Consider the following 10160-nt stretch of genomic DNA (forward strand, 5'->3'; position numbering starts at 1 on the left):
AAGTGGAGCACTTTATTTCATTGTTTAGAAAGTAATCATCCGCCTAAAAATAATAGCCTAAGTCAGTTTTTTTAGGTAAACGTAAAAAATTGGACCAAGTAGATGCTGATTATGTCATATTAGTAATCTCATTTCTGGGGTGGAGTTGAATCGATTTAGCCCATTTTAGAAAAGGTGGCCGACATCTTTAGATGTTAAAGGTCCAAATAAGACATGGGCCGTTATTTTAAGATACATATCTGGTTAATTCAGTTGTATCATTTTATGTAAAAGTTGCTCTGTGGCCTAGCAGAAATAATGTAATGAATTTTACGACCCACGTAACGTTGATTTATGAAGCTTAAGCGTCAGTAGGGGGCGATAACTACGCATTGGACACCCACGACGAAGAAAAGTCCAGGAAGTCGACGTGCGGCGAAATTTCAAACACATGGAAGGTAAGTAAAATAAAATGCCTTGCCAGTAGTGTAGTAGTAGCAGTGTTTTTGTAGGGTGACATCACAATATAACTCCCGAGTGTGACGTAGGAGGCCAGGTGATTGAGTTAAATATTTGTATTTGTCCTTTCGTATCATTGATTTTGTGTCCCTCGTTTGAATTGGATGATTGAATTTTAAGCAGTGTTTAAAATGGGCTACACAAACTTGAATCAATGTTGTATGAAAAGTGCTATTGCAATATTATGGAACATAAACATCTGTGCCAGTCAACTGACTTTGTGCTTCTGTACCCTAACCAGGCGACGTCACCAACGCGAACAGGAAGTGCTCGGCCGTCACCGGAAGTGGACGCAAACTAAAAGACAACGCAGCTGACTGGCACAACTTGATGCTGCGCTGGGAGAAGTTCAACGACGAAGGCTTCACCATCGCGGGAAGCATTGTCAACGCCAGGAGAAGCAGGTCACCGCTTTGTACTATTGTTAGCTGTCATGTCGATTCACTGCACACGCAGAGAAATATTTTGCCGGCAAAGCACTACTTTTGTCTGGATGAAGCGCCTCAACTCATTCCAACATAGTTTTCGAAGCCGCCAGATGGAAGCATAGCACTGCATTTGTCTAAAAGAGCTCATGTTGACACCAAATGGCAAGAAAGCACTACTTTTGGTCGAGCGCTTCAATTCCATGAACATCATTCCTTGCACCCAAGATGCCACTGGATGGTGGCAAGGCACTATCTTTGTCTAAATGAAGCTCCGAATCTCACGTCAACTCAACATGGTTGTAGTGTATTGTGCTAACAGGCTTGCGTGCTAACGTTAGCGCCTCTCTCTACTTCCTGTGCAGCGGCGAGACGGAAGGATCGTCGAGGGATCTGGTGCCGGGGAATTTGACGCTTCAGGAGGAATGTGAGAAGCTGGAGGGCGTCGTCAATAAAATGGTGACCAGAATGTTGGAATCCCGCGCAAGTTTACGAGCGTTTGTCGGCGCCGCGTCAAGCTAATGCGTAACTTCCTGTCAGGCGGCCATTGTGGCGAAGATGGAGCGGCTGATGGCGTCCCAGCGAGGCCTGGTGGATCTGGAGGAATTTCAGTTTGGGCCGCAAGGCAGAAAGGTTCCGCTCTTCCACAGCTGGAACGCCAAAGACTTTGGTGAGGTTTCTCTTATGGGCAATTTAACAAGCCCCTTTTCTGCCCAAGCAGCCTTTCTGCAAAATCTGACGTGCGTAGACAGACCAGTGAGGTTATTTTGATGGACAGGGTGAAAGAGAGAAGTTGCAAAATGGCAGTGTGAAAGGGGATGTGAGGGAGGCCGTGACATCAGGGCTACCGAAAGGTGACGGCGGCGCGAAAGGGCCTGTAGAAAGTCAACACTTAATGGAAAGCTACATACTGAAAGATTGATTTTGAAAGGGCATACCGAAAGATAAATGTTCTGGAAAGACAGTGTGAAAGGGGCTACGAAAAAGTAAATATTGCAGAAAGGTGACACTTGTTGTACATATTGCAGATTTAGGGTTAGAAAAGTCCATCTTTTTGGAGCATTGTGATCGTGTTTGTAGAAAGGCACAGGTTGGTGTGAAAGGGGCCACAGAAAGAACGTTTAAGAAAAGTGGAGTGAGGATTTGTAAGAATTTGTCATTTGTGGTGCATTGTCTTGGGTTAGTTTTTTTCCCCCCTCATTTTTATTTTATTTTAGTTTTTTCTATATGGAAAAATGGTAACAAAGTGGTATGAAAGGGGATATGAAAAGAGAAGTGTGGTGTAAAATACTGCAAAGGTGGTATCTTGTTGAAGACAATGTGAAAGGGGTTAGAGATCCGAGATCTGATCACAAATGTTACTTTTAGTAGGTCAACACGACTTCCTGCAAAATAGTGAGTTACAACTTTAATGGTCTAAACCATGTGTGTGTTTTTTGTGCCAGCGCGGTCGTGCGACTTCCTGCTGCAGTCGTTCACGTCGGAGCTGCGTCTCAAGCGCGTCCTCCTCCGGGAAGTGGCCCACAGCGCCAACTCGGACCTCTGCCTGGTCTACCTTTCGTGCTGGCTCCACCAGCCGCTGGTGCCGGCGCGCGCCCGCCTGGCCCTGGAGGCGGTCCTGCTGGAGACGGGCCAGCGACACCTTCCTGGTTGACAACGGCTTTTATTGTGAAAACAGGAAACGAGAGCAACGAGCGGCGGGCGTGCGCGAGCGTTCGCCCGAAAGGTCGTAAAAATAGTGCAACTTCTTTTCTCACATTTATCTACATATGAACAAGGCAAATATGAAAAAACATGTACAAGGACCTCTAAAAAAATCAATCGATCGATCGCTCCGGTGTTCGGATGGCGGCGACATGGAGAAGATCGAAATAAATAGGAACTTAAAGGAGCGTTCCACAAGTTTCCCTTCCAAAGTCCGCCATTGGCGCGTTTGCCGGCTTTATTGCGGAACCTTCCGAGACGAAGCAAACTGATTGGCCAATCGCAGAGTCTGCGATTGGCCAATCAGCTGTTGTCTTCCAGAAGGTTCCGCGACAAAGTCCGCGTTTGGCCGTCCGGCTTGTTTTGTTCCAGAAGGTTCCGCAACAAAGCCCATCGCAGACGTTTGATACAAACTCTGCGTTTTGTCCAGAACCTTCCATACGTGGACCAGAACCTTCTGGAACAAAACAAGCAGAAACGGTCAATGGCAGACGTGACAAAGTCCATCAATGGCCAATCAGATGCTTTCCTTCCGGCCGTCCATCTTGCTTTTTCCCGCAAGGTTCCGTAATAAAGTCCATCATTGGAACGAAGCCAGCAAAACAGCCAATCGCAGACTTTGTTCTGAAATAAAGTCTGCGATTGGCCGGTTGCCTCGTTTTCTTTTTGTCCAAAGGTTCTAGACGCTGACTTTGTTACAGAACGTCCCAGAACAAAAGCAACCCAAACAAGTCCATCAAGTCAACGATCGTCCGTTCAGCTGGCTTTGCTCGGGTCGGCCGCCTCGATGCCCAGCAGGGCTTGCACCGCCTCCAGGGGGACGCCGTCCGGAGTCTGGATGTGCATGGTGGTGCCGTCGGGCCCGTTGACGATGACGATGCCGTCCGCCTCGCTCAGGCCGTCCGTCTCGATGTAGATTTCTTGGCCCTCCTGCACCAGGCACGTCTCGGGAAGCTTCTCCGGCTCCGCCACGTTCTCGGCTTCCTGGGCCTGCTCGCTTGGGGCCGGACCCTCGGTTGGCGTTGGCGTTGGCGTTGGCGGCGGGGGCGGGGGCGGGGCGGCCTCCGTCGCCTGCTGCTCGGCTGTGGTGACTTCCATGGGGGTGGCGGCTGCAGGAGCCTGGGCGGGGCCAGTGGAGCTGGAGGAGCAAATATCCAGATGAGTACTTTTGACTTTTGTCATTCATTTGTTCCAAGCTTTCAAAAAACACCCAAAACTTTTTTTTTTTTATGCGACTTGGAATTTGTGGAGTTTAATCATTCCCTTGATTTTTAAGAGGAATTGATGGTCCATAATTAATCACTATCGAATGAATTGAATCAGGAATAATCGAAATTGAATCAAAGTGAACTCTTGTGAATTGAAATTTGAATCGATTGCGGAAATTCGAATCGATATCCGAGCCTAGCGTTGTGGAGTGGCTACATTTGTTCCGAGTCAGTTGAAAAAAATAAATAAAAAATCACTACAGGGGTCTTAAAAAATGCCTAGTTGTCAAAAATGAGTCGTCTTCACATCATTACTGCGTCTCTGGTTGTCACGGTAACAAACGACATACTGGCAATGGTATGTCATTGAAGCCCCCCCCAAACCCCCCGAGTGATTTCCAGCAGTGAGGCAAGTGGATGTGACGTGCGCTCTCCATATTTACCACTTTGTGGATTGTGACACAAGAATGTCAAAACTTTTATTAAAGACAACTGAGAACTTTATCAAACAAACGTGTCTGCTTCAACATTTGCAGTTCGAACGACGTTTGAAACATTTTGCGGAGCTTCACTCACGGTTTGGCTTCACTGGGAATCAGCGGCGTTGCCATCGAGGAGGCGGCGCTGGCTGTTGACGTCGGCGTCACGGGCGCCACCGAGGTCACCACGGGGGTGGCGGAGGTCACAACTAGGGTGTTACAAGGTCAGAGGTCAACGTTTGAATCGGGCCACGGTTCCGCCACCCGCTCCCATCGACGTACCCGCTCTCTCGATGCCGTTGTGCTGCGGAGGAACGCTGTTCTCCATCTTGAAGCGCTTGGACGGCGGCAGCATCTTGGAGTTCTGGGGGGAGGGGCAAAAACGGGAGTTTGGGGGCTGAGCGGGGTCAAGCGGAGATCGGGTGAAAGGCAGCTGGGAAGCGTACCTCCATGTAGCGGCTACTCTTGTTGCTCGCACTGGACGCCGAAGACGCGCCGGGGAGGACTTTCATGCGGTTGACCTCGTCGAGGATGCCGAGCGAGCGCGCCACCTGAGCGAGCGCAAGCGTCAGCCGCATCACAAATCACGTCCAAAGTGGCCAAAGTTTGTGGCTTTATTCAACATGGACTTGGCGACTGCATTTTTCAGTCTAACAGATTTTTCTGGGATTTGAGGGAATTAACTCATTGACTGGCAGCCATTTTGACTGAAGCCACCCCCTTCGCTCCCGGCCCACTGAATATTGTGTTCTGTTGCTACCAAAACATGGAAGCTAGCAAACCACAGATTTGCGTTTTGCAGCAATTAGCACGAGAATTGAGCCAAGTTTCATCATTGTTTACAAATGTGTTGAAAACGGTGGAGAAAGAAAAGAGCCTTTTCGCCATCGCTGCCGAATTTCGCGGTTTCTGATCTACATCTTGAAAACATTCCGAGTAGCTGTGAAATGAGCAGACCGACCCTAAAATGGCCGCTATAAACCAAAATGGCAGACTTGCTGTGTCTTTTGTCTTCTTGAAATCTTTTGGCGGTTCTGCTCATGTCTACCAACTTTCAAAATCTTTAGATATAGTCCCCCCCCCCCCCCGAGTCTCCTGATGATCTACGTTTTCCACGTTGCTGCATCAAACTTTTCCAGCTCGTCCTCACCTCGATGTTCCTGATCTCCAGGGGTGCGGCGGCAGCGCCCCCTAGTGGCGCCACGATGTAATCCTGTGCGGCTTGTCTGACGTGCGCCTGCAGTGATTCGAACTCGCGGTAAACATCGGGAAAGTGAGTCCGAGGCGGTCCGGTCCGCTCCACCTGCAACACAGATTGCGGTTTTGCCTTCTTTAGACTCAACCTGACTGCACAAAACACCAAATTTGAGGACTTGCTCGGCTGAAAAGCTTCGGCTGGACTGGACTTGATCTACAAGACTTGACAAGTCTTCACTTTCCTTTGGGTGTGTATTTTTTATTGCAAGGGAACTTAAGATATGCTGCCACAAAAAATGGAGGGTTGACTCAGGAACAGTAAGCCATTTTTTTTAGCCATTTAACTCATTCAGTGCCGTGGAGGTTTTTATTGGTCAATTGGAAGGCGAGAAATGCCAGCGCGTTGGACTGGAGTGCGTTTGTGTTCATACCTTGGCCAGCAGCATCTCCCACACACTTAAGACTTTAGTGAGACGAGGAAGAACGATGTCCATCAGCTCCTCGTCCTCACACTGGTCCACCAGCTGCAGGCGGAGGACAACGCGGTTGTCATGGAAACGCACGCCAGACGCTTGCAAACAAGCCAACAAACCTCCTGCAGTCGCTCCCGTCTCCTCTCCACCGGCGGCTCGCCGCTCGCCACGCCGTCGTCCATCTTGGGGGGCCGTCCGCGGCGTCCCCGCCGGCCCATGAAGCTTCCCGAAACCTGAACGAACTTCAGCACACGAAGGACTTGTGAGTTTTCATTTCAAAGTGTTGACGTTTCAAAGTAACCTTACCTTGGGCGGCGCCCCCAGGGACCGACCACGACCACGACCACGGCCACGCCCGCGCCCCCTCCCTCTTCCTCGACCGCGGGGCCTGCCCGGACCTCTGTGGTGGACGCCCCGGAATCCTTCAGCAGACGCCACCAGGCCCGACTGCTGAGCCAACGCGGCGGCGGGCTAATTTGCAAGCAGAGGAAACCGAACCGTCATCGGATTAGCATGAACAGGTCATGCTAATTAGCCACTAATTAGCATGTAGCAGTAACCGAACAATCAGTTCATTAGCATCACTAGTTAGCATGTAGCAGTAACGGGATGCCAGCTAGTTAGCATAAACACCTGTTAATTAGCATGTAAGCTAATTAGCAGGCAGAGTAACGGAACAATCAGTTGGTTCACTTGTAGCGCTACGAGAACAAAACTAACGAGTTAAATTGAGTAGGAGTACTTTGTCGGTTGCCACGGCAGCAGTTTTCTCCTCCGCTTCCTCTTCCGTGGCGGCGTCCGGCGTTGTCACGTCTGCCATTTCCGTGTCGAGCGTTTGCGGTTGGCCGTCGTCGCCGTGGGTCGGCGGCGGCTCTTCGCCGGCCGGCTCGGGTTCTCCGTGGCTGGGGTTGAGCTTGTAGTGGCGGTTGAGCCCCCCCGGTCCGATGTAGGCCTTGTTGCAGGTTTGGCAAGGGTGGGACCTGGACTTGTGGCTGTAGGCCAGCGAGGTGTCGCCGTCTTGGCCGCCGTCCTTTTTGTCCTCGTCCTCCATGCTCACGTCCGAGTAGTCGTCCGAGTCGGACTGGTGGCTCTCGGCCAGGTCCTCGGTCTTGATGAACTTGTAGTCTTTGGCTTTGTACTTGGGCGGTCTTGAAACTCGACCCGACCTGGTCTGCACCTTGACTGCCTTCTTCTCTTTCTTCTTCTGTTTCCTCGCTTTCTCCTTTTCTCGATCCTTGGCCGCAAGGGGAGCGACTACGGCTGTTAGGCCCGCTACGGGGGGGCCAGCTTGTCCCGGCGGGGCGGTGGTTTGTTTGACCGGACTCTTAGTGGGGGGCGGCGCGGTGCCGTTGGTGGGGGTCTTGAGCAGTGACACATTGGTCAGTTTAACGGTGGGGGTGGGCGGCGTCTTGGCAGGGGAGGTGATGGCGGCCGACACAGTAACCGACGCGGTAGTCGGAAGTTTGTGCACCAATGGGAGCAAAGATCCCACCACGGGGGTGGGGCTCTGGAGCAGCAGCTGTATGGGGGCATCACCCAGGTTTTGCTGCAGGAACAACTGCTGGCCCTGCTGAGCCACCATTGGCTGGATGTGGATGATTTGAGTGCTGCCATTGGTCGACAGAGTCACGTGTGGTTGATTGGCGGTCTGATTGTTGTGCAGCTGCAAGGGTGGATGGGGCTTCACTTCCTGTTTGGGAGGAGCCTGAATCTGGATCCTGACTGGTTCTGGCTGTGGGCATAAAAGGAAAATAACATTCAGGAAGAATTTTTGGGGTCAATTAATCATAATTATTTGTGATCTTGGCTCGTGGAAGGAATTTTTTTATGGCGTGGGTCCAGGTGCTAAATTTGATATTTTCTTTTTTGTGTTTGACAAGACTCACGTTTGTATTCAGCCTTTTCTAGATCAAATGACCTCCACTTATCAAAAGGCACTTCATTGAAAAGGGGACCCGGATTCAGATTCTGTGTCATTACTAGTTTCAGAATCCATTTTGTGATGACTGAATCCATAAGCTGATCAGATGTTGTGTCCGTTTGTCTTGACACTTGCAAGGGACTTAAATCAAATCAGAAAAACAAAAACATATTTCATCGAGATGTATTGTTTTTTTTGTCAGGGTAGTTGCTAAATGCCGCATGCCTAATGTGACGTGTGCTAGCTAACGAGACACACATTTTCAGTTATTTTACATTACATTTCCTGGGTGAACTCTGGATGACCTTCTATAATAATGGAAAAACGGCAGCAGCACAACCAACACAGACGATTTCCCCAAAATTCACTTTCTGTGGTTTTAAAAAGTCAAGGTATCAATTTGGGTTGCACCGATTGGTGGGTCGGTGGTTTGTGTTGTGTGCTTACCTTGGACTGAGTCAAGGGGACGACAGTGCTGCTGCTGCTGCTGCTGGGACTTCCCTGCAAAGCAACCTGCTGTGCAGCACTCTTCAGGTGCTGGGAGGCATTCTGGACCTGGACTAGTTGTTTTACCACCTGCTGCGGGGTCTGGATCTGGACTAGCTGCTTCACCGCCTGCTGCACCACCTTCTGTGGTGTATGGACCTGAACTAGCTGTTTGAGCGCTTGTTGCGAGGTCTGGACCTGAATCACTGGTTTGACTGGCGGCTGCGGGGTCTGGATCTGAACTATTTGTTTCACCAGCTGCTGCGGGGTCTGGACCTGGGTTATCTGTTTCACCGACTGCTGCGGGGTCTGGACCTGCTGCTGGGTCTTGCTGCTCACCTGGCTGATGACCTGCTGCAGCTGGCTCGGGTTGAGAGCCACACTGTGGAGAGGGCTGCTCTTTAGGGTCTGGCTCTGCTGGAGCAGTTGGGCAGCCTCACTGTCCGACACCTGAACCACCTGCTGCTTGCTGAGCTGCTCCAGCAGAGCCTGTTGCTCCTCCGGGGTCAACCCGGAGCCTTCCATCAGGCTGCCGTCCGGTTGCACGTAGATGATGGTGGTGTTACTCATGTCTGCGCCCAAGCTGGAGAAATCGGCGCCCACCAGGATGCTTTGTTCCGTCTGTAAAAAGTCCACCAGCTGAGACTCCCCGACCGCGGGGACAGCGCACGCTGCCTGGCCCTGGTCGACGGGATGGTCGCTTTGCTCGCCAGCCACCGCGGGCGAGCTTTCCCCGCACCCTCCGGGCATCGCGGCTGGCGTACACTCGGCCGACTCGGTATCGGTATCGGCGGCGGCGGGCTCCGGCGGGGCCGCGTCCTCGGGCTGCGTGGAGTCCGCGGCGTGGGTCTGGGCCGGGGACCGAGGAGTTTCCGAGGCTGTTATTGTTCTCCCGGACCCGCTCTCATCCTCGTTGTCCGCCATTTTGGCTGCGCGGTTGCTGCTAGCTAAGCGGCTAACAGGGAACCAGTCTGCGCCTCAAAGTAAATGCAATCGTAACGCGATGCGACTACAAAAATCGACGCTCGTAGAGAATGTGTGCGTGTTTGTAAGTGAAATGCCCCGCTGTTGTGAAGAACAACATGAACACCGGAGCAGAAAAGGCGGGGAGCAGATGACGGAACCTTGGGGGAGTTTTCAGCTAGCCTAGCGTAGCCTTCGCCTAGCTGCTCCAGGCAGGAGGCAAAATGTCCGGACTGGCTCACTGGAGCGAACTCCCGCTTCGCACTACAGTCAACACCCCCCCCCCCCTTTTTTTTTTTTTTTTTTAATCTCGGCGGTTATTTTTCTTACAAAAAGGGAAAATCCGCGAGATAGTAATGTCCTGATTAAAAATTGAAAATTATAGCACTGCACCTAAATATTTTTACGGTCTTTAAATACAATTTGATAATAATAACACACATCCTAACATAATTTGTTGAGAGAGCAAAATAAATTGATAGCACAAAAAATATTATTTACCAAACAGTATAAAGAAAACAGAGTAACAACTCGAACTGCATTAAAGTAGGGAATTACTGTATGCACTACATGCAATTTGAAATCAAATCAGAGTATTATTTGGGTATTTTTTATAAAATGTAATTACTTACAGCAAAGACCCATGTAAATTTTTTTTTTTTTAATGATTTCTTAGTTTTATATTTCTACTAAAGCAAAAAAGCTTAAGTTGATAACATGTATATTTCTACTTGAGTAATAATGTGAATGTTTTTTAAACCTACTTACACGTTAGCAACCTCTTTTATGGGGTAGATGCGACGGAC

At 50.2% G+C, this 10160-nt stretch overlaps 2 protein-coding genes across 3 annotated transcripts; one reads left to right on the top strand and one right to left on the bottom strand.

Moving 5' to 3' along the window:
* The first annotated feature begins 360 nt into the window (after window positions 1-360).
* Window positions 361-4113, top strand: cinp (cyclin dependent kinase 2 interacting protein). Of its 2 annotated transcripts, none has more exons than XM_077564584.1 (5): window positions 361-437; window positions 740-902; window positions 1289-1382; window positions 1464-1593; window positions 2369-4113. In XM_077564584.1, exons 1-5 carry the CDS (start codon window positions 431-433, stop codon window positions 2575-2577), a joined length of 603 nt encoding a protein of 200 aa, XP_077420710.1. In that variant the 5' UTR covers window positions 361-430; the 3' UTR covers window positions 2578-4113. The 2 variants fall into 2 exon arrangements, with proteins under 2 accessions (XP_077420710.1, XP_077420718.1); XM_077564592.1 differs by lacking the exon at window positions 361-437 and adding an exon at window positions 450-535.
* Window positions 2571-9588, bottom strand: znf839 (zinc finger protein 839). Its single transcript, XM_077564574.1, has 10 exons — window positions 8353-9588; window positions 6727-7716; window positions 6291-6455; window positions 6104-6226; window positions 5943-6035; window positions 5465-5617; window positions 4761-4865; window positions 4597-4678; window positions 4412-4523; window positions 2571-3765 (listed from the first exon to the last, which is right to left on the bottom strand). The coding sequence occupies exons 1-10, from the start codon at window positions 9313-9315 to the stop codon at window positions 3384-3386; spliced, it is 3168 nt and encodes a 1055-aa protein (XP_077420700.1). The 5' UTR covers window positions 9316-9588; the 3' UTR covers window positions 2571-3383.
* Between the last annotated feature and the right edge of the window lie 572 nt (window positions 9589-10160).

Source organism: Vanacampus margaritifer, chromosome 1 (genome assembly GCF_051991255.1).
Source record: "Vanacampus margaritifer isolate UIUO_Vmar chromosome 1, RoL_Vmar_1.0, whole genome shotgun sequence".
NCBI classification, from domain to species: domain Eukaryota; kingdom Metazoa; phylum Chordata; class Actinopteri; order Syngnathiformes; family Syngnathidae; genus Vanacampus; species Vanacampus margaritifer.

What these genes read in the sequence shown, in the direction of transcription:
- cinp (XM_077564584.1), top strand. An exon ending in GTCAACGCCAGGAGAAGCAG is followed by an intron (nt 903 to 1,288) that starts GTCACCGCTTTG and finishes CTTCCTGTGCAG; the next exon opens with CGGCGAGACGGAAGGATCGT. An exon ending in AGGGCGTCGTCAATAAAATG is followed by an intron (nt 1,383 to 1,463) that starts GTGACCAGAATG and finishes ACTTCCTGTCAG; the next exon opens with GCGGCCATTGTGGCGAAGAT.
- znf839 (XM_077564574.1), bottom strand. Translation starts at nt 9,315, where the DNA reads ATGGCGGACAACGAGGATGAGAGCGGGTCCGGGAGAACAATAACAGCC. An exon ending in TCCCCTTGACTCAGTCCAAG is followed by an intron (nt 7,717 to 8,352) that starts GTAAGCACACAA and finishes TTATGCCCACAG; the next exon opens with CCAGAACCAGTCAGGATCCA. An exon ending in ATTCCCAGTGAAGCCAAACC is followed by an intron (nt 3,766 to 4,411) that starts GTGAGTGAAGCT and finishes TTGCTCCTCCAG; the next exon opens with CTCCACTGGCCCCGCCCAGG.